The 24,620-nt window shown below is 51.7% G+C and overlaps 1 protein-coding gene across 1 annotated transcript in view; it reads left to right on the plus strand.

Annotated features, from left to right (window-relative positions):
• Positions 1-410: 410 nt before the first annotated feature.
• CDH23 (cadherin related 23) overlaps positions 411-24,620 on the plus strand; it is a 214,096-nt gene continuing 189,886 nt past the window's right edge. Inside the window, 3 exon segments of the mRNA XM_030030571.1 lie at positions 411-446; positions 11,672-11,743; positions 16,738-16,815. Coding sequence (XP_029886431.1) covers positions 11,677-11,743; positions 16,738-16,815 — 145 coding nt within the window. The 5' untranslated portion in view covers positions 411-446; positions 11,672-11,676.

The following is a 24,620-nucleotide window of genomic DNA, read 5'->3' on the forward strand; positions in this document are numbered from 1 at the left end:
AGAGGCCGAGTTAAACTTCGCGTGGCCAGCGCCTGCCTCGGGCAGAAGTTGTATTTGGGGAGGGAACCGCTATTTCGCGGTCCCCCCCCTCCAGCCAGAGAAGGGGGGGGGGTAAGCTCGGGATTTGGGGGGGCTGGCTACCGCCCCGGGAGTCCCCCGGCTTGCAGGGGTGGGGGGGGATGCTCGGTGGAGCCGGCGCTGAAATACCCGTTACCTGGGCAAGGGGCGCTGCGCCGCCCGCGGCAGCCGCCGCCCCTTCCTCCTCCTCCTCCTCCTCCTTCTCCTCCTCCTCCTCCTCCTCCCGTGGCGGCTCACTCGGCTGGCAGGGCGGCGGGGGCCGGCAGCCGCGGGGGGGGGGGGGAGGAGGAGGAGGAGGAAGAAGAAGAAGAGGAGGAGGAGGAGGCGGCATGGGGGGTCGTCGCTGACACCGGCACCGGCCGCCACAGGTAATGTCCCCGCGAGTTTTCTTTATTCCGCCTTGATTTATTTTGGGGGGGGGGGGGGGGGATGCGCGGAGGATGCGCTGGCGCGGAGCCGCTGGTATTCCCCCCCCCCCCCCCGCGGGCGGCGTTGCCCGCCGTCCTCCTTCCCAGACCTCGCTTATCTGCTCCCACCGAGGGGACAACTTGTTTGGGGTGAGCGCTGCCATCATCACCATCACTAGTAGTAATTTGGGGGGGTGTCGTTCAGCGCCGTGGTATCAATGGCAGAGGAGGTGGGAAGCCCAATATTTTTCCCTTTGAGCAAAAAAAAAAAAATTAATAATAATAATAATAATAATGTGTGGTGGCGTCTGCTGTCCTGCCCCTGAAACAGCAAGCGCTGTCGTGTCCCCCCCCATCTCCAAACCCACCCTGGGTTCTAATTTTGAGTTTGGCTTGGAAGAAAGAGGCGGTGAGAAGCTGTAAAGTTTCTCGGCCGAGCCAGGGCTGAACTTCTTCAAAGGCGTGGGGATGCTGCACCGCAGCGGGACTTAACTGCAATGGAAACGGTGGGGTTTGGGTTTGGGGTTTTTTGTTATTGTTGTTGCATCCCTTCAAAAAAAACCATATGGGAAAACAGCTTTTCAAAAATGACAAACTTGCCCTAAATGGTTTCTTTTTATCTCTTGAGAAAATGCTTTATTTGAGATTTGTTTTTTTAATTCCCCCACTACTTTGCTTGCTTCTCTTTTCCTTAATCTCTGACCTGCAATCCTCTTTTCTTTAAATAAATGTTTTCCTGACCACCTCAAATACTCACCCCTGCACACATCCAACTTGGCGTTGGCCAGGCATCTTTAGCTTTGAACCTCCTGGAGTTGTCGCTGGAGCCTTTATTTAAAGAAAATGCTCAAACTTCAAGAGTCTGGTCCCTATTAAAAGCAGCCAGCTAAATTACATTACCCATCCTTTTAACTCGCAGAGTTTGGGGTTCGTTAGGGGTGTTTCGGCTGTAAACCCTTTGTGGCAGGGATAGCTTTTCCCCTGGTGTTGTGTTTCGGTTTGATCTACCCGGCACCAGCCCCTTTGTTCCGATCTGCGATTTTTGGATGCTATACAAAGGTAAATAATAGTCCGTGCCCGCTTGCAACTAGAAATACAGGTGTGGGGCTTCATTACTGGCATTTAGTTGGGAAAATACAAAATCTGTGGTGTTGGTAGTAAAGACCTGTCCAGGAAAAAAAAAAAAAAAAAAAAAACTAATAAGGCTGTTGATAGAAAAGGCAACCGTTCTTTTTTTTAAAAAAAAGAAGAGAGAGGGCAGAGCTGGGGTAGCTTATTTGACCAAATAAAAGGATGCAGAGGACGGGATGATGTGCTGCTTTTCTGCAGGTGAATAGCAGAGCTGGCTGGGGCAGGGGCGCAGCCCAGGACTCTCCCACGGGTACCCTGCGTGGGAAGGGCAAATCCAAACCCAGTCCCGTGCCAGGGCTGCCTGGGGGTGCTGCCAGCACCCTCTCACCAACCCCTATCGTCTCCCCAAGCTGCCTCTCCTCTCCTCCCCACCAGTGGTTTATTGGGGGGGAGGTGTGTGATGCTGGAATGGGAAGTTTTCTATGCTGGTGCATGGGGTTTTTGTTGTTGTTTGGTTTGGGGTTTGTTTTTGTGTTTTTTTTTTTTTTTTCCCCTGTGCTGGGGGAAAAGCCCTGTCTGGTGGCAGATGCCTTGGGCACAACTGATGTCGAGGGGATCAGGAGGGCTGGCAGAGCTGCTGTTTCCCAGTGCCCGCCGTGGCTGGGCTGCACGCAACAAGCCCGGCTCTTTCCCGGGGTCTTCCCAGCGCATCCTGCGGCAGCCTGGGATGCCTCGTGCCTGTGGCCTCGGCGCACGATAGCACTACAGGATAAAGCTGGTGCATGAGTTTTTTTTAATTTTTTTTTTTCTTTTTAGTGAGGCAAGGTATTCCCATGGGAAACTCGCGTTTGTCACAGTCCAGGTGGGTGTTTTGAGGGAGGGAGTTTTACCGTTGTCTCTCCTTCTTCCCCTGTCCTGGGGAAGGAGGAGGGGAAATCCCTTTGCCATTCCATCTCCCTTCTCCCCCCTTCCCTCCCTCCCCACCACAAAGATCTCTTGTTTCGAAAGGCAAACTGTGGGTTTTGTAGCACCAAGTCAAGATCGTGTCGTGAAAATACAATGTTTTTTTTTTAAGACCCAGTTGTAAAACACTCCCTTTATGGGAAACTGTAAAAACTGATGTTCCTTTTTTTTTTTTTTTTTTTTTTTTTTTTTTTGCTCGTGTGTGATAAGTGGGAGAAACAATGTTTGCAAGAGGCAGGAGCTGCGCAGCTTGGCTGGTTGCTGTAGCTGGGCCTGGGAAGGGCACCCAGCCCATGTGCAAAGAGGCTGCGTGTCCCTCCTGGGGGGGCATCACCTGAATATAGCAGGGAGGTAGCACCAGAAACATTTTTCTACTGCCCAGGTGCAATAGTCTCCAGAATAATGTTCATGGTGTGGTAGCTTTTCTGCTGACCTGATGGAGGTATGCAAAGAAAAAAGGCACCGCAATCCTCTTTGGAGCATACCCCAGGAGCAGCTGGGGTGGTGAGGACATCTTAAAAAGGATTTAATTTGTGAAGTTTCTTAGATGTTCTGTGCAGATGGTCTCGAGCACAGATTATTTTTAAATTTAAGAAGCTTTAGGATATGGGGTTGGCTTGAGGAGGGGCTGGCCTGTGGCCTCTCATTAGGGTGTAAAATGTCCCAGCTGCTTGCAGCTGGGCTATTGCAGCCCAGCTAATTTAGCTGGAGGTTTGCTTTGTGAGCATAAATAGTTCAAAGTGCATCCCAAAACTTCTGCGTTTTTTCCCGCTACAGTGTCCTGCTTTTTGCAATAAGACTTTCAAAAATGTTACAGGAGGATGAGGGTTAGTTTGGGGCTTTTATGGCCCAAGACGTACAAACATGAAGATTCATGCCTTCGAGCTTGCGTTGCTATCGGACCCCATTTCAGCGTGCAGGTTCTGCAGCTGAAATGGGGAATCCCGGTGGTTGAGGCTCACCCAAAGCTTGCAGATGTCCTGGATCTCGCCTGTGGTTTGGTAATGACCAGGACATTATAGCAGGAGCTGGAACGGTGTTTATGCACGGGCTGTGCCGTGCATAGTGCCGAGCTCAAAGCTTCGGTCAACGTGGGAAGGAAACCTTTGGTTGTGGAGTCCGGTGGCTTTCAGTCCGTGAAGGTGTTAGCACGTGGCTCCGGTGGGTGCTTGCTCACTATGGTGTGCTCCATAAATGATCAAAGGGGCCATGCTGGGTACACGTTGCCTCTTTTTCTGCTGGACAGTCTGGCAGAAGCATGTGCTTGAACCCCCGCCCCGGGGCCGAGGACCTTGCTGGATGTGTCTTGCAATGGAAACTCTGAGCTGGCTGTGGGAGGGCTGTAATGTCCCCTCCCCAGCCTCTGCCAGAGCCAACGTTGCAGTGAGGCTTTTTTCCGTCCTTAGCCTGAATTGCTTTGCCCTGGTCTGTGCATTTGATATAACAACTGCTCTCCAGGGGAGAAAGATGTTCTGCTTGGAGTATGCTGGGGAGAAAGTCACTGGGGACAAAATCCTGATGGAAATGGGGGGGAGATGTTGGTGCCTGGGCTGCTGCAGCTTTGAAAAAAGGCATGTAGGAGAGGGACTGGACAGCTTAGAGGGTCCTCAGCCATGGCTGGGGTCCTAGGAGGGCTTGCATGAACAAGCCTGTCACTGGTGATGAACTACTGTCATTAATCCAAATAACTTCATCTCTACTGAATGTCTTTGTCTTTCAGTTTGACCCCCTGCTCTCGGGGGCTGCTGTTTGGGATTGAGGGATCTAGGTTTTTTTTTTTTTCCTCCCAAGTAGCCTCATATTCCTTTCCCTGTGCTGTCTCTAGCACTTTGGTTTTTTTTCCCCCATCCTGAAATTTCAGCTAGCGAGTGATTAGCCACAGCGTGCCCACAGTGTTACTCCATCAGGCAAAGCCTCACTTTTATTAGCTTGAACAGCCAGTGGGCCTTGAAAAGGTCTGTTGCAGCAAAGTGCCTCTAGCTGAAAGTTAAGTGAGCTTTGTGCGAAAGCAGCAAGGACACTTCTCTCTTGATTTGGATGAGGCAAGAAATGGTCTGAGAGCTTTTGCAGCTCAGGTTGCTCAGTGTGAGGGTGGTTTGTTGGGTTGGGTTGGGTTTTTTTCCTCCTCTGAAGCACCCCTATTTCTCTCTCTTTTTGAGATCTACCTTCCCAGCCTGCGGTTTGAGTTCCCAGAGGACTGAACAAATAGCCTTGTTGCTTCTTTTTAGTGATGCAAACATCCAGCCTGGAGCTTAGGAGTACCTGGAGACGGGGAAATCCTGGGTGCGCACATACCCAGGGTCCTGTGCTGATGGACTTGAAGCGGTGTCTGCTGCGACAAGTGTTTGCCAAGGAAGATGAAGTTAAATAACTAACCCATCTTCTTTGGCAGGGCTTTGAGGTGTAGTTTGGTTACTGATTGTCAAGAGCTCCTGGTTCTGTGGCTGATGGCTTGCTCTTGAAGTTGATGCTGAATTTTTTATTGCATTGCTCGCACTGTTATGGGTGTACTTCTTAGAGTGAAGCTTATAACGTGCTTCCTCCTGCCGCTGCAAAAAGGTGATGCTCGTGTTCAAAGCTGCACCCGAGTGTGGCAAGGAGCGAGGTGCTGTGCCGGGGCCAGCCTGAGCCAGAGGGCTTGAGCAATAGTCATCTACTGCAGGTCTGCTAAGTGTGCTTGTTATTCTGTAAATGGAGCGGGCAATACCTAGATGAACGCTTATTTTTTTTCCCTTTTCTTTAATTCCACTTCACATATGTCTTCTCTTCATTTCCCCTCCCCTCTCCTTTAAAAACCCCAAACCAAACAGAAGTTGTGTGCTTGCATTTGAAGCAGTGCGGGCAGGAGTGCCCTAGGATATGTAAGCACAGGCTGCGTGGCAGCGTTACAAACTCGCTCAAAAATGTCGTGTCGGAGCCTGAGGATGTTGGACGCTTCTCCTGCGTCGTTTTGATGGTGGTGCTTGGAAGTCCAGCCAGGCTGCTGCCCGGCCTCGGTCGGCAGGCAAGCCTGCCTTCTTCCAGGCAGGGCACAAGAAGAAAGCGTCTGGCCTCCCGTCCCCCAGCAGATTTTTGCGTCAGGCCTTCAGCATCTTTACGTTTGCCACTTTGTCCATTGCTGTATGTTTTTTAAGAGTCCGGAGAGAGGCTCCTGTCTTGTGAGACCAGACAGTGCACGTCGCTTCACTGAGTTCAGCTTTCTACCTCCTCCTAAAGCAAGAATTCCCACCCTTCTTCCCTCTCCTCCTTTTCTCCTCTTTTTTTTCTTTAAGCTAAGCTCTGTCGCTGTTGGCTGCTTTTCCACCTTTTCATCCCACGTTAGCATCATCCGCTCTGTAGCCCTGCTGCTCCTTTCCTGCCTTGCTGCCATGTGCTGGGCTCTGTTTTGGTGCAGCCCAGGAACCAGGAGAGCCAGGAGCCTGTTGGCTTGGTCTCCATACCCCATCCTGGGCTGCCTCCTAGTTCAGGAGCTGCCGTTCTAGCTTAAGTGAGGTTTTGTGATGGAAAATGGTTGCTAGTCACCATAGGCATCATAGCAACCAGTGCTGGAGACTCAATAGAGCCAGTGCTGCCCCACTCAAAAAACCCCCAAACTAAAAAACAACACAAAAAATCCCACCCACCCCCCAAAAAACCCAAAACCAACCTAAAACCAGGCATCGCCTCTTCCACCTACCCAAGACAGATACTGTCTTTGATGTGGAAGGGTGGGTGGCCATGCTTGCTGCAGCAGGGAATGGGGCTCCCCCTTCCCTAAGCCCCCAGCATGTTATTTTAATATTGCATGAATGAAGAGGTAAACTGGATGCTCGTACTTGTAGCACTAAACGATTTTCCTTGGCGATACCGTGGTTGGGGTGTGCTGCAGCAGAGGGTTTGCGTTTTGCTAATGCAGAGCTGGGCAGTTACTGGGATTATCCTATGGCAGTTGCAATGACTTGGAAAATCAGTTTCACTTCCAACCCAGACAAAGTTTTCCTGCATGGACTGAGAAGTTCAAACATGGCATTTTCTTCTGGTCTTGGGCTGTTGGTTAAACAATGTGTTAATGTTGTCTTGGCGCTAGTGCTTGTTTCCTATGGGAAAGCAAACCTCTCACAGCCCCAGTCAAAATGTTTCCATTCCTGTCCTTGTTTTGAAATGGGAGTAAACTGCTGGAAATGTGGGAAACTTTGGTGTTTCTTGGTGTTGGTAAGTAACACCTCTAGCTTTTTCCCTGCTAGAAAAAAAGGTTTAAATACCACCAATTAGCACTAGGTAGGATGCACAGAGCAGCTCGGACTCGCTGTCGGCTTTGTGGGCATCCCCTGGGCTGGGTGGGGAGAAAACACCCGTGTCTCCAACCTCAGCTTTGCTTTTGGGGTGAAGGAAGGGGAGAGAGCACCTTTCACGCTCTTTCTCCTACAAGCACCGTCTCGGGGCTTAGGTGGGTTGTAGCAGCCATCGGCAGCCGTGCCCACTTGCTCCCTGTTCTGTGTGCGTCTGCTCCCCCCCCCCCATGCATACAAATATGCTGGCCTGTATTTATTTAACAAGGGAATTTTTTCCTTCACTGCAGGGAATAGAAGAAAAAAAGGGCAAATTTTTTCACTGGGAACAAATCTCATTTTCAAGAGTCCTGACAAAATGAGCCATAAAATTACAATATTTCAAAGTGCTTCGTAATTCTAGTGCGGACGGCTCTTCATCATGGAATCTGAAAGCTCAGAAAATATAAAACTCATTAGATTAAAATAAACCACCTACCGCACGGAAGAAAAGCTTATTTATCAATATCAATTTACTTCTGATTACCCTGTTCTGCAATTTGTTATTTTTAGGAATTATGATTTGTGTATAACTCATGCCAATATGGGGGGGGGTGGGGTGGTGGTGGAATTAACTTTTACTTTTTTCCTTTTGAATCCTACTTATTGTAAAGACCTGGCCAAGAAGCAATAGGAAGAAGAAAAGGTGAATTTCTAGTGGTGCTTGCATTTGAGGAGCAGAGGGATGGAAAAGCTGGGAAAGCGGGAGCCGCTGTGCCTCTGCAACCCGCTGTGTTTTGGCGTGAGGGTTGGTGCCAAGCGATGCGCTTTGCTGAAGAGGATCGCGGGGGCGGTTTCTCTGATGCCCGTTTGGTGGTGACCCTTGTTGGAACATCTTCCAAGGTGGCCAACGTGATGGAGGAAGCTGGGGAGAGCCGGCACGGATGGTGTGCCGGGGCGAGAGGGGTCTTCCAGCGGGTGGCTGGATGCCACGGGCACGGTGGGCTCCTGGTAGCACCTCAGGGACTTCCATTCTGCCTACGAAGGAGCAAATGTTGTAGGTGGGCAGCGCTGGCTGCCGGGCTCCCCTCTTTGGGGGACGTGATTTGTGCCGCATCGCAGGAGAAGGGGCTTTTTGGGAAGGCGCGTACAGTTTTCCTCGCATGGAAGCCATTTGGGAGACGCTTTGATTTACACTTTCATTTCTTCTTTATGCTCCTGGAACAGCGCAGAGCAAACAGAGAGGCTGACGCTATAAATTTTGAGGCGCAAGTGTCGCGGTGCCATTTGGGGAAGGGAAGACCAGGTGGGGGGGGAGAGGGGCAGGGGGTTTGGGGAGTGATTAAAAATGCCAGCAGCAGCTCGAACGTGAGAGCATCTCTGCCAGCAAGGCACAGCCGTCGCCGAAGCTGCTGCCGCTGCTCTGATGGAGGCAATTAAGTGCATTTTGTGTGCGTGCGAGCCGTTCTCGTATGCAAGCGCCCCAACAGTGCATTTAAAAATAACCAATACAGGTGCACAGCCTGGAAGCTGGTGCTTAAGCACCCCGAGAGCAATATGTGGTCCGGGCTCGAGAAGCGGCAGCATCTCTTCTCCGGTGTTTCGCAGAGGTGAGATGCTAGAAGGCTCTTGGAGCCTTGTTGCCAACTTCACTCGGATTAATGTGTGCTGAGGACCGGAGCATGCGCCGGCCGGGCTCTCTCTGCGTAGCCAAGCAGGTGGGATCTTTGCCACATTTAGGGATGCAGCCATGCTGTTTAAGCAGCAAAAAAAGCCACTTCCCAGGCTTGGGAAGGAGGCATTTGGGGCAAGTGGGCTGAAAAACCTCTGCTCGACCTGAGCTGGTTCCTAAACTTTCAAGCCCTGGACTTCTTTGCAGAGCGGTGTTTCAGCGGTAGAGGCTCCTCCGATTCCCATCCATCACCATTTAATGCGGTTCTGTCTGCTGCTTCCCGTGCCTTGGGGAGCAGTTGCCAGCGGACTGGGAAATCTCTGGTTTAACATTAGTGCTTTTGCAGCCAGGAGACAACAGTTAAGTTCCCAGAGATGACTTGCCCAGAGACATTATTATGCTGGAAACTGCACCGAATGCTTCCTACAAAGAGCCTCTTTCAGGCAGAAGGTGCAATTTAATATGCTCTTAGTCACAATTTTTAAGTTCTCCCCGGAGGTTTCTCAATCCCGTTCCGAAATTTGCAATATTTGAGTGAACCATCTCGGAGAACCAGTGAAGAGCTGCAGTATTAATGAAGACAGACAAAATCAAAATGACATTTCAGGCAATTACTTACATAATGAAGTGACTGACTTGGAATATACAATATTTAGATTTATCATGACACTTGAAAGGGGATGCTGTCAACCGCCTTTATTTCTACATCACGTAAATTGTTTTTCCACTGCCCTGTTGCTTTTTAAACATGGTCTGTGAAGCCGGAAAATAATGTTTCCGCTCACTTGGGCTGATAGCGGTGCTGTTTTAGAAGAAAGTTAGCATTTTCCTCAATGGCATTTTGGCACAGCAGAAGGCAGAGGAAGAGCTTGAGGTTGGGCTGCCTCGCTCCTCTCCGTCGCATCCTTTCTGGCGGCAGCACGATGAGCTTTGGCTCTGCACCCTGGGTTTGATGACGGTCAGGGGGACACAGGGGGGCTGAAACAGCAGCGTTGTCTAAGTCAGAGACTTTCTCCTCCCTGAAACCTATTAAAGAAGGGGGAAAGTGGAGCAGTTTGGGGTTTTTCTTTGTTAGAAGAGTCTATTCTGCTTTTGTTGGCCGAATCTAAAGATTTAAAGGGCCTGATAGGATGCCTGGCTCCTGGGGAAGAGGTAATTTTTGTTTAGAACCTGGGTTTTTTGGATGCTCTGCTGGCACTGAACACTCAGAAGTCAGAAACTTGTCAGGGGGTGGACGATTGAACTCTTCTGCCCTGTCCATGTTTTCTGGGGAGATTGGCATGATACACCTAAAATTTAAGCAGCGCTGATCCCAAATGTCTTCTCAGGCTTGTGCTGAATTTCCTAAAGATGCGCAAAAAAGACCACAGCATCATTTTTCTTGCCTAGGTGCAGACCTCTTCCTTCCAGACACTCTCTTGTGGCAAAATAGCAGAAGAAATTAGAATTTAGGGCCCTTTCTATGGTGACCAGAGTTGTTACGAACTGTCTGCTGTGACACATCCATCAGTAAAAATACAATGCGTGGAGCTATTGCTTTGAAGCTCCCTTAGGAGCGTCCTCTCATTCTTGCTGGGGCGCGGGCTGCCCTGCAGAGGTAAGGACCCCCCTGTGGGGTGCCCATGCATCTTTTAGGGTGGCAACGGGGTGCAGATCCCTCCACCCTTAGCTGGGCTCACAGCTGCAGCCTGCGTCCAGCACGGTGCCACGCTTTGGGGTAACTGCGCGCTGTCGTCGCATTTAGCGTGTGTAGAGCAGGGTGTTGGAAAGGGAAGGCTGAGCTGCTGCTTTTGGGGTAAATGGAGAGCGATGGGGGGTGAAGGTGGCATCCTGGGTTTACGGATGAGCTGTCTGTTTGGGTGCTCCCCGAGTGGGAATGATGCGTATCACAGCAGCTTCTCCAGGTCCGTTGCTTTAGTGATCAGTTTTCCAAGTGCTGCGAGCACTGGGCGAACCAAAACTTGCTGTGTATGGGACCAGTCACAAGTGTAACGAGTCCCCTCTTAGGCTGATAAATAGATGTGATTTATTACTCGTTTCAGCCCTCACGGCTCAGGTCAACGCTTGGTCTCGGGTGGGAGCTGCTTATGCATTTAACTACAGGTTCATCTCTGTGTTTGCTGCCCAAAAGGCTGGCTGTCACATACGCTCTCTGCCTTTCGTGTCCCTGGGTCTGCTGCTGTGCGGATGGGCTGAGCTGGTAGGAAAACGTCCCCCTGCCCCACAACTTTCACAGCATCTGCAGAAATATGGAGAGCTTCAGAGACGGGTCGCTGAGATGTCCTGTCTGCTTCAGGCTCTGTGTGAGCTGCCTGGGGGTTTCTGTTGTGCCTATATGCTCTGTGTAACGTATATGATTTATACTTGCCTCCGAGGTGGCATGTTTTAAAATACCACGTGTATGAATTTCCTTGCAAAGCGGGACTTTGCTGAGGTTTTGTGGGGTTGGTTTGGAAAGAGCTTTGTATTTAATGGTCTGAAAACCGTGCAAGGATGCAGCCGTGCTAAGCAGCTGCCTGTTACTGTTTTATTCTGTTGCCTCGTCGTGAGGAGTCATGCGCTGTATCGAATGCGAAGCTGGGGAAATTTGAGAGGCAGAGCAGGATGCAGGCACGTTTGCAAGCCTGTCTGCTTCCAGTGCTCTCGCGAGTGCCTGTTTTGCAGCCGTCCGGGTGGTTTGAGAGGTTCGAGGGGCTCTGCTTTGTCCTCCGAAATCCCGGTGCCTCTTCAGCGATTCTGGGTCAAGCTTCCCACACGGCTTTGCCAAAACTTCTTAAATCCCAGTGCTGATGACTCACTGCTGTGTCGTTCCCGGGTAGCAGCAGCTCTTCCTTACCCTCAACATCTCCCCTGCCGCTCGAGCGGCTCCGCTCAGCTGGGGCTGCTTCTGCTCCGGTCCTGACCGCAGAGGTCACCGTGGCTTATTCCCTCGCACGAGCTGAGCAAATATGCTTTGGAAAGTGGAAAATAAAAAATGTATCACCTACGCCAGATTAATCCTGGTTTCAGTTTGGAGCTCGCCAAGAGGACGGTTGGGGCTGCATGAACCAAGAAAGTGATGGTGGCACTCTTGGGTGAAGTGCCCTGGATAAAAGCTAAGCGTTAACAAAACGGTGATCTCCTGGGTGTTCCCCTGAAGTGCTGGGGCAGGGCTGTATCCCCGAGCCTGTTTTGGGGAGACAAGGTAATATCCATAAAGCGCTGGACTTGACACTGCTTTTCTGCTTTGACAGGAACCATGAAGCGTCACACTGCTGCTGGCAACTTTCTGCTTCTCCTCTTCTTCTTGGAGCTGGTCTCTTTGGGTAAGTCATCTTGCTGTCCATCCAGCGCTGTGCTCTTCTCTCTCCCCTCCTCTCCCTGCTCGGGTCTCGTGTTTGCAAGGTACGAGGCTAATATTTGCTGCGTTTGTGGCCTCTTGATGAATATCCGAAGGCAGAGCAGCATTGCTGTGGTGATGGGGAGACGTGGCGGTGATGGGTAAGCAGATTGCCCATCTCCATTGCGTGCAGTCTCGGGGACCTGCACGTTGTGCTCCCGTGCAGCCGCTTTTCTTGCAGTCAGTAAAAGGGCACACGTGGCATCAGATGGCTGTTCCTGGGAGAGAGCGGGTGGGACTGGAAAGCGGCTTGGAGGAGGAGGAGGAGGCGCTGGTGAACCCGACGGTGGTAGATGCTGCTGGTGTATCTCAGTGGGAAGACCTTGGCAACTTCCAGATGTGGGTTCATGAAGTCAAAGCTGGTGGCGGACCTGGCAACAGACACGGTGTTAGGTCATTTTACGTAAATAAAACCTAAAGGAAATTAGAGGGAGCGGATAAAAGGCAAGGATGTAAACCAGAAGCTTGTTAGCTGTTCAACAGCAGAGGTATTACAGGCAGGGCTCTCCCTGTGCTTTCAGCAGCAAAATTATTACCCGAACTGTGCTTTAATATATGCTGTGCGGGAAATAACTCCTCTCCGAGCTGCAAAACCTCTTTTCTAATTCCAGCTGGAGGGAAGGGCAGGGCTTTGGGCAGGCAGAACCTCTGCGGTCAGCTTTCAACCCAGTGCCAGGTTCTGCCCTGTGAGCGTGATGCTCTTGGTCTTCCCCTGGTACTTGGGCTTCTGGCAGGGGGCCGTGGGGTCCAGCCTGCCCCCCCGGGTGGGAGCCTGGGGGACAACCGCCTTCTGGTGTAGCAAACGTGCCTCTTGGGCCGGGCTTTGGTGTATCCTGGGATGCATAAGTACTGTAAACATACAGTAAAGCCCCGTGAAAATTGGGATTGTTGCATGAATGGGCTAAAGCCCCTGGGTACTGGTGGGGGGAGAGGGAGGCCAGGGCGGGTGTGCCTGTGTGGCGCTTGCTGATAAACAATAGCGAGCGTGTGTCCATTTGATAGCGCTGTGCCCTTTGGAATAAAGGCTTTTTTTTCTTTTTTTTCCCCCTACTAAAGCCTCAAGATGGCTTGCCCAGATTGGCAGCCTGATTAAGCAGTCAGTGGATGACATTAGCTGTGACTGACAAGCGCAGTCAATCTCCCTCTGGTGTCATATTGGATCAAGTATAGCCTCACTAGTTAACTGCCCTGTCACTCCTCTGGAAGGGGAAAAGTAAGTAAAAAAGACAACCCAGTGAGCCCTTTGCCCCAGTCTGAGCCTCCTAAAACTTGCCCCCTGGAGACATCACTTGCCACGAGCGGTCCAGTACATCCCATTGGAGGCGGAATGGTGGGTCTTGCTTGCCTGGCTGGGGACTTGCTCCTTCATCCCGCCCTGTGCGGTCGGTCGCAGCACCCGTAGCTGTTGCGTGCACAGCCCTGCTCTGGGTGCCTGGCTGGACGCAGCAGATAGGCAATAGCAAACTGCAAATCCTTGGAGAGACAGCACAGGGAAATGGGGATTTGGAGGTTTGCAGATCAGCAGCGTGTCAGCCCCTCTCCCCTGAACCCTGCCCTGCCCAGGGCTTGGTTGTCATCTCCCTGGGGAGCGCCTGCCCTCAATAAGCAAGTGCTGGCACAGCGCTTGTGCCTGGGATAGGGAGGAGAAGCGTGTGGATGCCCTGCCATACACCCTGGGGGCTGTAGGTGATGGAGGTCCTCTTCCCAGAAGACTTGCAAAGCTCTTGGTGAAGCAATTGGCTAGGAGAAATGCAGAAGTGCAGCCCGAGTGGTCTCGGTGTGTTTGGAGGAGGGTGGTTTAGCTCTGGCGTGGCAGTGGAATCTGCCCGTTCCTGCCCAGCTACTGCTGCAGTCACCAGAGATGGGCAGAGACCTTCATCGTCTCCAGGTTAGGAGGAACGGAGGGGTGCTAGCTAGAAGAACAGCTCTGCGATTACCGCGTTCTTGCATCAGGAGTGGCCAAGGATGAGAGTACTGACTCTAAAGGGCAAAGAAGCAGCAGGTTCTACGGGAATAACGTGGAACAGGCATGCAGGGAAGAAAATCTCCAAGCATGTCAAAACAATGTTGATCATGATCCCTTGGAGCCTGTTGGTAGCACCTAAAGGAGGAATAAAGGGTTACAAGAGTGTGGTGGAAGTGATGGCTTTCTGCCATGCACCTTGCTGGGGGGCCACGAGCAAGAGCCATGTTGAGGGATACAGCGATGATACATCCCAGGGTATGGCTGGGTGGTGTGGCAGTCTGGCAGAAGGAAAATCCAGCTGATGATCCATTAGATGAAGCCACAGATGGCAGTTGGTTCAGAGTGATGCTTTTGGGAAGGCGTGAACTCGTTTTCGGGGTATGTGGTGGGTGACTGTGATTCCCAAATTAATTTGTGTGAAAGGACTGGTGTGCCCAAAGCCAACAAAACGTTGTCAGTCCTGGATTAAACGTGAAAGGAAAAGTGGGATCCTAGAGTAGGTGGCAGGACGTATGCGTGGAAGACTCGTGTTTCGCAGACTGGCAAGGCACCTTTTGACAGCAGCCGGATTACGAGAATAAGACCTCATGGCCAGATCTGAGACGGCGAAAAGATTCCCAAAGGCGCCCCAGGGATGCAGCCCTCGGCAGTGGTCTGGGCTGTGGAGGAGCTGGAAATAGCTGTGGCTGGGACATGAGTGTTGTGGCTGGCCGGGGGGAGAAGGCTGATGAGGCTGGAGCTTCAGCCACAGCATCCCTTTTTTATTTTTGGGGGGGTTGGTTTCCATTCATCATATCATGCATCTTTTGACCTACATTTTTGTATCCTTCAGACGCTTTCTCTCCCCTCCCATTGCTCTCTGCCCTTCTGAACGCTGACAGTCCAGTAGTGTGGTGACAGTCTTGCTCTTTATCCTGGGATTTGCAACCCAAAGCAGAGTCCTGCCTCCAGACCCTCCCTCAGCTTCCCCCAGCTCTCAAAGTGCCAGCCGCCCTCCTCTCTTAACACACAGATCCTGTATGCTTGCAGACTGGTGGTTTGAATGCCTCCCAGCACTCGATGCAGTTGGATTTGGGAGATGCAACTTATTTTTAGTATGCTGGTGATATTAAGAAACGTATTTTGAAATGGAGGGGGTTGCAGAAGTGAGTCCCCTCTGGTAAGGGCTGCTTGGTGCATTTTAGCCTCATCTGCCCCCTTCAAAGCCTGCTGGCCCCGGCACGGCAGCCAGCTACGAGTGTGCTTCGAAGCCTCCGGAGATGCCATTAGCTCTAAATAACCCATTTTGTTGGGGTCCTTCTCATTTTCTTTCCAGGTACTTAATTCCAGCGGCTGAGATTTAAATGTGCCTTTGCAAGAGTGCTGCCTCTAGTGCTTTCCCACTTCTTGAGGTGTTTAACAAACCTAGTGCCTCGGGAAAGAGGGCAGCGCTGAAAATCCTGTTATGGAGGGAGCCCCGGAGGAGCCCGGGCTGCTCCCCCATCCTGTGCCCGTGCCCCCCCCCCGCCCCGAGCGGGTTTCCCATGGGTGCTGAGCAGGTTTGTGTGGGAGCACAGCTGGGACCTGCGCTTGAAAGGTCTTGGGAACATCTTGCTCCGTCGGGAGCTTGGGCAGGCGAAGAGGATGCTGAAACTTGGTCTGGTTCTTGTTTCTTAAGGTGGGATGCCGAAGCGCAGGGCGTGAGGGTGGTGGCAAAGTGTAGCATGGTGAGGAGGGAAACCTGGACGCCTGATTCACCCGGGGTTTGCTATGCTTTTGCTTCAAGCAATGTCTTTGCTGTTGCAGCACAGCTGGGGTAATGATGGAGGTGATGCTCTGTAATGGCTGTGTTGAAAGGAGCCTGCCTGGATCTGCATCTGGTGGGGGGGGGGGGGGGTGTGAGGGGGTGTCACGCTGCCACTCCGGCAATCTTTTATACTTGCACTATCTTGGGGTTTGGCTCAGCTCACGCCAAAGGCAGTTACGATGGATCACAGCAGGGAAGCGCTGCCCCATCACTTCCAGCGAGTCCCCTTGCCAGGGGCTCTGCTCAGGACCCCGGTCCTGCCCGTCCCCTCCTGGGACTGGCTCCTGGCACTCCCCATCAACAGGCGTGAACTGTTTTGGCGAGACCAGTTCAAACCTCCGCTTCCCCATGCGCAGCCCTATTTTTGATGCTTGGCAGCTGAACTGCATTTCTTAAAGCCTGCGGGCTTGGCCGGCTCCGGCTGCGTATCGAGGAAAACCCATCCCTCAGACGCAGCCAGCTCAACACCAAACCTTCTTGGAAAGTTGTTGTGTTTCTCTCCTGCCACCTTTTTTCCTGCATCCCTCAAATGGTAAATCTTTCCTGGTTGACTTTTTTCCCAGTTCAGGCTGCGGTGGTAGTTCTCCTACATGTTCTGCGCTTGACTCTGTCACCTAATGAGGCTGCGGTGCAGGGTACTGTGGTCTGGGCACAGACTTGCAAGCTTCCAGCTCTGTAAAAAAGGGAGTAGAAAGAATTGAGCCTGGTTATTAAAGGTGAAAGGAGGCAATTAGAGGGAAAGGCGATCGGGTGATGGGAGAGGGGAGGTGCACCAGGTTTTGCTGGGATGGCTGACAAGGCAAAAGGCTCTCAACCGTGGGAACAAAGCAGAGGTATTAATCATGCACTAAAACAATAATTGGTGTTCCTGGTCCCTGAGCTGTTGGCTTTCCCCTTCCCCTCTGCCTTCACCCTGCAAAAGAAAATACTAAAAAAAGAAAGGCCGGCGGAGGGAAGCAGCTCCCCGACCAGCTTCTACAGGGGACCCCACAGTGCTTTCTGTCCTCCTCTTAGCCTTCATCTCAGGGGTTAGCCCTCACCGTCATGATGCCAAGCAGTAAGCCCGGTCCCCCACGTGCGTCTCTCTGTGCCTTGAGTCTCTCCCAGCTGTGCTGGCCCATATATGATGTGCCAGGGAAATAATGTCTTGCTTTTGTCCTCTTCCCAGGTCAGGGCAATCGGCTGCCGTACTTTGTAAACTACTTCTTCGATACCTACCTGCTGATCAACGAGGATACTCCTGTGGGTAAGTGGGGTGCTCCCGTGGGCAGGGGGTCTGCTGCTGCTGACCCCCTGATGGAAAAGCATTAAACGAATGCTTTTCTTCTGATTGACAGATGTAGCTTATTTTTCTTTCTTTATTTAGCTAGGGATCAGTTTTTAGTAAATGCAGAAATCGACCCGGTCATTCTCGGCCTCTTTCCAGGCTCTCAGTCCATTAAACTTGTGCTCTTCAATCAGGGCTCGTGACTGGCTTTTAACGTGGGAGGAATCGATTGGGAGCGGAGGGTGGCTGGAATGGAGGCTATGGAGGCCCCTTCTCGCACCTACTGCCGCCTTCAACCACGCAGCCTGAGCAGCAACCCCCTAAAAAAGGGCTCTTGCCGCACCTAAGTCATCACCGGTGCTGTCGAGGGTTGGAGGACTCTGGAGACGTCTCCTCTAGTGACTGCTCAGCTCAACCAGGGCTTCCAGCTGAGGCTTCTGTCTCTTCTTGGGGGTCCCCTCGGTTGCATCTTTTGCAGCCCATGGTGTCATGCTTGTGGGATTTGGGGTGATGTCTGGGCAGGACGTGGAGTCTTGGTGGCGAGTTTCGGATAGACGGTGTGGAAGCTCCTGGGTGGTAGCTGAGCTCTGCGCAGAGATGTGTCCTCGGGAGAAGGCTTGCTGGAGCGGCAGCAGTCTGCCTGGGGAGTTTTGCCTTGCAGTGATGCTCAGGTTTATTTGCAATGGGAAATAGTACTGAAAACCGCTGCTCGGGTGCCTTTGTTCGCAGCTTGCCTTCTGCAGTGCTGTGAGTAACGTAAGGAAAGGAAGGACCTGACTTCACTGTAATTTTTTTTTCTAATTTTTTTCCCCCCGCTGACTTGCAACCATGTCATTTTTCATGGCAATTCTTCAGCGAGCCCGCCCCTTACGGGTTGCTTCACACCTGGATTCTTTGCTTTCTTTGCTCCCTGCCCCTCAATTGCCGGTGTCCCTGCAAACACACTTAGTGCTGGATGGGCCCCGGACAAGTCCCAGGGAAGGAAGCAGCTGTGCAAGAGCAGGAGTGAGAGCTGGTTGGGAACAGCTTAATGGAAACGCTTCCTCACTGAGTACGTGGTTCTTGAAGTACTTGAGCTTGAAATACCTTACGGGAATTGGACTGAACTCCTATTTTGGCAGAAAATGGGGGAAGATTTCTGACAGTCTGCTTTCCAGTGAGATACTGTGCTAGTAAAATTGTTCGTGGAATTACTTTGGGGGTTGAATTTTATTTTTTTTAAACTTTGTATTACACTGTACAGAAATGAAATTCACTCTTAAGAATATTGGCACCCTGGGATTTTGTTTTCAGATGCACCAGAGGGAAATGTCAGCCTTGAAAGTGTTGACAGTGTTTCTGTGTTTTCTGCTGTTGGTAGATGTTTTCTGAGTTAGGCTTATTAACTTTTTTTTTTTTTTTTTTTTTTAAAAAAGACATCATCTGGAAACACCTTTCTTATATCCTGACTGGGCTGTAAGTAGCAGAACAGTATGCGGCACCTCTTACCTCAAAAAAATGCGGCTCCTTTTTCGAGGTCTGTTAGAAGTGCCCATCACCGTGGCGTTAAGCGAATGCCCCGTGCAGCCCCCTCCTCCCCTCCCGACGGCATCCCCGGGCGCAGCCTCACCTAGCACCAAACCGAGCGGTCCCCACTTGCCGCCTGCCATGCCGAAAGGAATCTTAAGCAACAATTAAGAGATCATTCCCCCTCTAATCACTTACAAGAGTAAATTAGTCTTGTCAGGAGCTATTAAGACAGAGAGCTCAGAATTCATTAGACGAGATTGGGCCCAGGGAGCTGCTGGCGCTGCCGCCGGTCCAGGCTGATTAATTTCTCCCAAAACATCATCAATGCCCATCTGTTTCATTTAGGTCCAGGGAGAGCAATTTTCAGGTGGACTGACCCTCTAGTCAGTTATTTCACCCAGAAGTAATGGAAACACACACACACACACATGTGCACACGCACGGAGGGAATAGGAGACGTGAGCCTGAGGAAGGCGAAAGCGATTGAAGGGGTCGGGGAAGAAATTGCAGGAGAGAGGGGAGATACCTGGAGAGGAGGAGGAGGAGGGATAATGACTGGTTGGGCCGTGGTGGCACGTGCGAGTCAGGGCACCGGGAGAGCCCACGTCAGCTGCCGGTAGCCAGATCGCCGTGTGTTTTACTCCGAAAGCAGCAGTACCGGCTGGTTAACAGCCCTTAGAAGAAGAGTTTGCAGGAGACGGACTGTCTGTCTTTATTGTGCTGCTCGCTGCCTTAAGCAAAATCATTCCAAGGGCCATTTTGTTTGAGCCCAAACCTTTTAGAGGGCTGCGGGTAAGGGAGAGCGGCGTGGATATTGATGCCAGATGAGTTGCTGGAGGTCTCTGGCAAGGGGCGATGCTCGCCGGCGTGCTGGGGAGGTGGCATTGCTGCAGGTGGGGTTGCCTGTAGCCCTGGATTTGTCAGCAGGTGGGGATGGGCAGGCAGTGCTCTGGGTTTCTCTTGGTTGGGGTCCCCCCTGCTGCAAAAGGAACGTCTTCTTAGCATAATGTAATGACTGGAGTCTAATTGCCCAGCAAATGGATTTGCTGTATGCAGGACAGGAATGGGAAAATGAAGATGATCCATCATGTCAGGTCTGTAACTAGCCTTATAACCACCTAGCTTGGATTCACCCGAGTCTCTCTGAAAGCTTTCATGCCTCAACGCCTTGCAAAATGCATGACAAAAGAGGCCATTCAAACGAGTGCAATTCCATCCTAGCGATAACATTTTAGCATCACTGGAATAATGTTGTCTTAGAAGAGTGGGAAAGGCTTTAATCATTGCACCTGAGCTGATAGCATGCACTTGGCTTTGCTCTGGGGCCACACCGTGTCAGGGGCATGGTTGCCAGGGTGGGCTGCGGACAATGTGTCCCTCCTGCCCGTCAGACCTTGGTCCTGCATGCCCTGCTTAAAACGAGGAGAGGGGACTCAATCTGGAGGATCTCCTCTGTGAAGCCTGCTGAGGTTGAGCAGTGCACAACAGAGGGGGAAACCTGCCAGGATTTAGTTTGCAAGGCTTGATCACCCCGCGGGCAACGTGAGCGTGAGAAGATGCTGGTGAAGCTGGGAAAGGTGCCTGGGATGGCTGGCAGGTGGGGAGGCCGGGCTCCTCCGGGGGCTTCTGCCAAGGCTGCCCGCTATTTGGTTCCCTTAGTTATTTCTGGGCAGGAGAGCGTGCAGCTGTGGCTCTCGGCTCTCTGCCCCACCAGCTTGCTGGGATGCTCTCCTGTGAGCATCACCGGGATGCCTCCGGCGCCTGGTGGGATGCTCAGCCCCGGGTCCCCCAAAGTTGGCTGGCTCAGCATCTCCTCCCACCTGTGACAGCGTAGGGCCAAGGAAAACCTCTAACTCAGCAAGTCCCGCGGTCAGGGCTGCTGCTGAGCGACAGCCCCGAGCGGTGCTGGCTCAGCGCTCGGAGCCTGGCTGGGTGCGGGGTTTTTGGGCTAAAGGATCCGCGTGCTCCCCTGATTCCACAGCTTGGTGCCGCCGTGATGTGGAGGGACGGGTGGTCGGGGGATGCTGAGCAGAGCACCTGCAAGGAGGCGGGGATGTGTACGTGACAGGAGGCAGGGGGTGGGTTGAAATCATAAGAGCATATGTGCAGTGTATGGGGCTGTGTTTTCTGCTCAAAGCCCCCTTGTTCCTTCCCTTCAGCTCTATGCCTCTCCCAGGAGGCATGGGCCGTGCTCTCCATCCCCTGGGTTCACCGTGCTCAGAAAGCAAGGCGGATGATTGATGGGGAATTTTACGTGCTTCTGCCCCCCTTTGCTATGTGCAACTTTTGCTGAGCTGGTAAACGGACCATAAATAGCTCATGTTTTGGGAACGGGGTGGGTATGCCTTTGCGAGCTTACAAAAAACCCTGCTTGTCTGGGGACTTGCAGATGGTGACTTCCAAATGCTGTTGCAGGAATTTCAGTTAAATACAGTAGAAGAGAGGGTGATTGCTGGAGACACCCAAATCTCTTGGTGGCATTGACCGAGTCGCAAATTCTGCTGGGGACCGTGCATGTGGAAGCAGTCTTGCTTGGGCACGTGGCTGTCTGTCGGCTGTGCCGTTGGATGTTTGAGGAGCCAAGTCTGGCTCTTGGCACTGAATAGGAGAGCTTTGCTGCCTGACAAATTTCTGGTGGTGTGGCTTGACTTTCTGCGCTGGGGAACTTAGACTACGCTTTCCCAGGGCAAGCTGGAGCCCTTCCATGGCGGGCTACATTGAGCACACCACCTCCTCTGCTCGCAGAAGGCGGCACGAGGAATTTGAGATGAAAGCTCATTTTTTTTTTTTTTTCCAGGGAAACCCACACCAGCTAAGGGACTCTGAACATATGGATGTTTCTCCACTAAGTTCTATGGGGCAGAGCTGAACCTTGCTCTTTGAGACCTACTTCACCAAAATGGGCAGTAGTGGACATTTCCCATGGAGTTGGGGCTCTTACTGTGCACCCCAAGTTGTTGCAGCCTGAGAGGAGCCGGGGATAGTGGGGCACTGCTGCAGTGTAGGTGTACTTTGTCGGCTGGTCGTGATTAATTAGGTTGATGCATGTCACCTCTTGCCTTTCAGGGCCTTCTGGGATGGAGAGTCATTTCACAAGAGGACTGGGAGAGGGACTTGGTGTTTAGCTGGCAGGGTGCTCGCTGGTAACTCTGCACGTGTGTCTGAGGCAGCACATCCCTCTGATATTTGTGGATGACTTGACTTGATTCTCCATCCCAGGCAAGGGCCAGGCCAGAGGGCTTTTCTTCTCCGGGCAGGGAAGGCTGCCATCCTCCACGCGCAGTATCTGTAGTTTCCAAAGCAATCATCTCTTCTGCCACAGCCTTTCACTGCAGTGCTGTGGTCCTGGGCAGCCAGATGCTTTGGCACCCGGGTAAAGTCCCCGGGGGTGCCGGGCAATTCAAGCTGCTGCTGAAGATACGGTTATCTGTGTGTGATTGAGCACAGGCTGTCTCGGCTAAACCCTGCCTGCGTGTTTGATCCCGCAGCTGTAGGCATCTGAGGTGGCTGGGCTCCTCCATGATGGCACTTGCCTAATGCATCACTGGAAGAAAAAAAAAAAAAAGCGCTGGCTCTAGTCTCTGCATTCTTCTGGACTGATTAAATTGTTGCAGAGCTCTCTGGGCCAGATATCCACGCGTGAGGCTTGTGGGCGTTCTGTTGGGGACAGCTTTAGAGGAGGGACGGTGGGCATCTGAGCATGGGACCCTTTTCCCTTCGGTGTCTCCTGGCCCCCCTCCTCGCTTGCAGGGGGATGCAGCTATTGCTGGAGGGGGGGGGGGGGCTGCCCTAGCATATCTGCTGTTGTGTCCCTCTTGCTCAAAATTAAATACTAGAGCTCAAAAGAGAAAATTAAATTAATCTCTGTGCACCACGGGGTTAAAAGTCACCCTGGCAAGACCAGAAAGCATTGTGGGCATCCTGTTAATGAGGTGCTAATTGGGTACTAAGGAGGTGTGACACAGAAGAGCACAGAGGATGGCTTTAAAGCTTGGGCTTAACTCCTGGAAAGGAGCAAGACAGCACAGGGTGCTTTGGGAGTCCAGGGCAGTGCAAGAGCCTATGGGAATGATACAAGGTAGGCTGGCTTTTAGCAAAATCTGGCAAGTTGGAAGATGCTTTGGGGAAAAATGCGGTGGCACTGGTAGTAGAGTGGATGGAGAGCTTGGGAAAGCCTACCTCTTTGTAAGCAGTGGCTGTGCCCTCTTCATGCTGGTGCTGCTGGGAACTTCTTTCCCGTGACTGCATACTTGGCTGAGTTTGTGGGGAAGGGCCTCTGTGCCTGTGTTTGGTCTAATTAAAGATACCACCTGCCTTCCCTGTAGAGGTGCTCCATCCAAGGTGGCTGTGCGGTGGATGAAGCCTCAGTCCAGCATCACCAGCTCCAGCCACGCGTTACCGCCCTGCCTGCAGCCAGGGCTGTGCTGAGCTGTTAACACCTGCCGAGTTAGCAGGAAAACTATCCCTCTATTTGTGTGCGTGTGTGTTAGTTTGCTGAAACAGCTCCGAAAATGCTCCAAAGAAAAGCTAATACCCTTTCAGGAAGGCAAGGTGGGAATGTGCAAGTGGGAGGAAGGTGAGAGCTCAACAGCCACGGGACCTTTCCCCACCCCAGTTACACCAACGCTATGTGCAGCTAGCATCTACTTGTTCAAGGATTTTTCTTCTGGTTTTCAGCTAGACCAGCATTTAGGTATAGCTGATGGGAGAGCTGCAAGATCACGCGGACATAGAAGTCACAGGAGTCACAATGGTGCAAGAGGGCAAGGGAAGCCATCCCTTTGCTGTAGTGTTGCCTCAGATCAGCTTCAGCTGATGGTGAAACCACGCTGCTGCATGCTGTATATAAATAATCCCCAGCTGGGAGGGCAAATGCGCAGCAAAACGAGTGGACCAGTGCATGATGGAAGTTGGTCTGTGGCTGGTTACCTAGTTTGGGGACCGCAGGGCAAGTGTCCCAGCCACCCCACTGTGTTAGCACTGATGTGGTGGCAAGGGTTTCATAATGGTAAAAACCTAGTAAAGCCTTTTTTTTTTTTTTTTTTTTTTTTTTTTTTGTGATCTGGCAGGCAGAAGGTCACTTGGCAAACATAGGTAGCCCCTAGGGTCCTTGGTTTGCTGCTGGTCGATGTTCTTAGCCATAGACCACAGGGGAGGATACCAGCAGGGGTTAAATCTAGGCTGGGGTCCAGCCTGGGATATTTCTGGTAGGTCCTGCTCTGAGCTGGGTCCCTGTGAGGTTATCCTCTTCCCAGGGCCAGAAGTAATTTGCTACCCTTGGTAGAGTCTGGGGAAACATTGCTTTTTCTGCTTTTAAAACCATCCCCTCAGCTGGACTGAATTTGGTGCCATCAGCGATCGTCAAAAAGGCTGCGCGTCCCCGGCAGGCGTGCAAAGCCCACCTATTTTAAACAGCCTCTGCTGCGAGCGGCTTTGGGGTTCCTACCGCCTTGTGTTTTGGGCTGGTGTTACGGCACGTACGTGCCGGCTGGTTTCCGTACGAAGGCAGGCACCGGTGTGCCCCTTCGGGCTGACAGTGCGAGTGTATACGTGTCCATCACCCCAGCGGGGCGCGTGCGTGTGTGCAGCTAGCAGAATTGATTTGGGCTTTTACAAAGGATAATTCCGGAGGAATACGCTAGTCTCTGACTGTGAGAGAGATTGAGATATTTTTGAATAGGAAACCTGCTTTGCGAGCTTCGTTACAGGCATCACTGAGAGTGGGTGTGAATATTCTCCTTTAGAAAGGGAGGCTATAAGAACATCACCTTCGTCTTCAGTATTAATTGAAAGCGCTGTTATCCAGCGGCTATTTACTGTTTAAAACTGAATTTGCAGGTTTCTTGAGTGCTCTGCAAAGGAGCAGCCTTGTTTCTAAGTGTGGCATCGACCCTAATGAACAACAGTAGTTGAGGAGTATTTTAAGAAGGGGATTTCGGCTCTTGTAACTCAAGCCCTTTAGGCCCATTGATGAAATTACTTGTTGAGCTGTAGAAAGTACATCATCGTTAATGAAAACTTAAGGCTAGAAAATTAGTTATTCCCAACATCAGGAAACTTAAGGAAAAAAGCTCTTTCCGCCCCCCGCCAAACCCTTAACCCTGCATCATTAAATTAATCACTTCATCAATCACTTAAACTTTGATATCTGCTTTGCTAATAGGCAATAACGTTAATGTTTATGTTTAAGAAGGGAAAGAGAGAGAGGGAGAAGGAAGAAAGTATATTTGCAATGTGGACTAATTAACATGTCAGGGTAACCTTGCTTTTGGTAA

The sequence above is a fragment of the Aquila chrysaetos genome, chromosome 11 (genome assembly GCF_900496995.4).
Source record: "Aquila chrysaetos chrysaetos chromosome 11, bAquChr1.4, whole genome shotgun sequence".
Lineage (NCBI taxonomy): Eukaryota > Metazoa > Chordata > Aves > Accipitriformes > Accipitridae > Aquila > Aquila chrysaetos.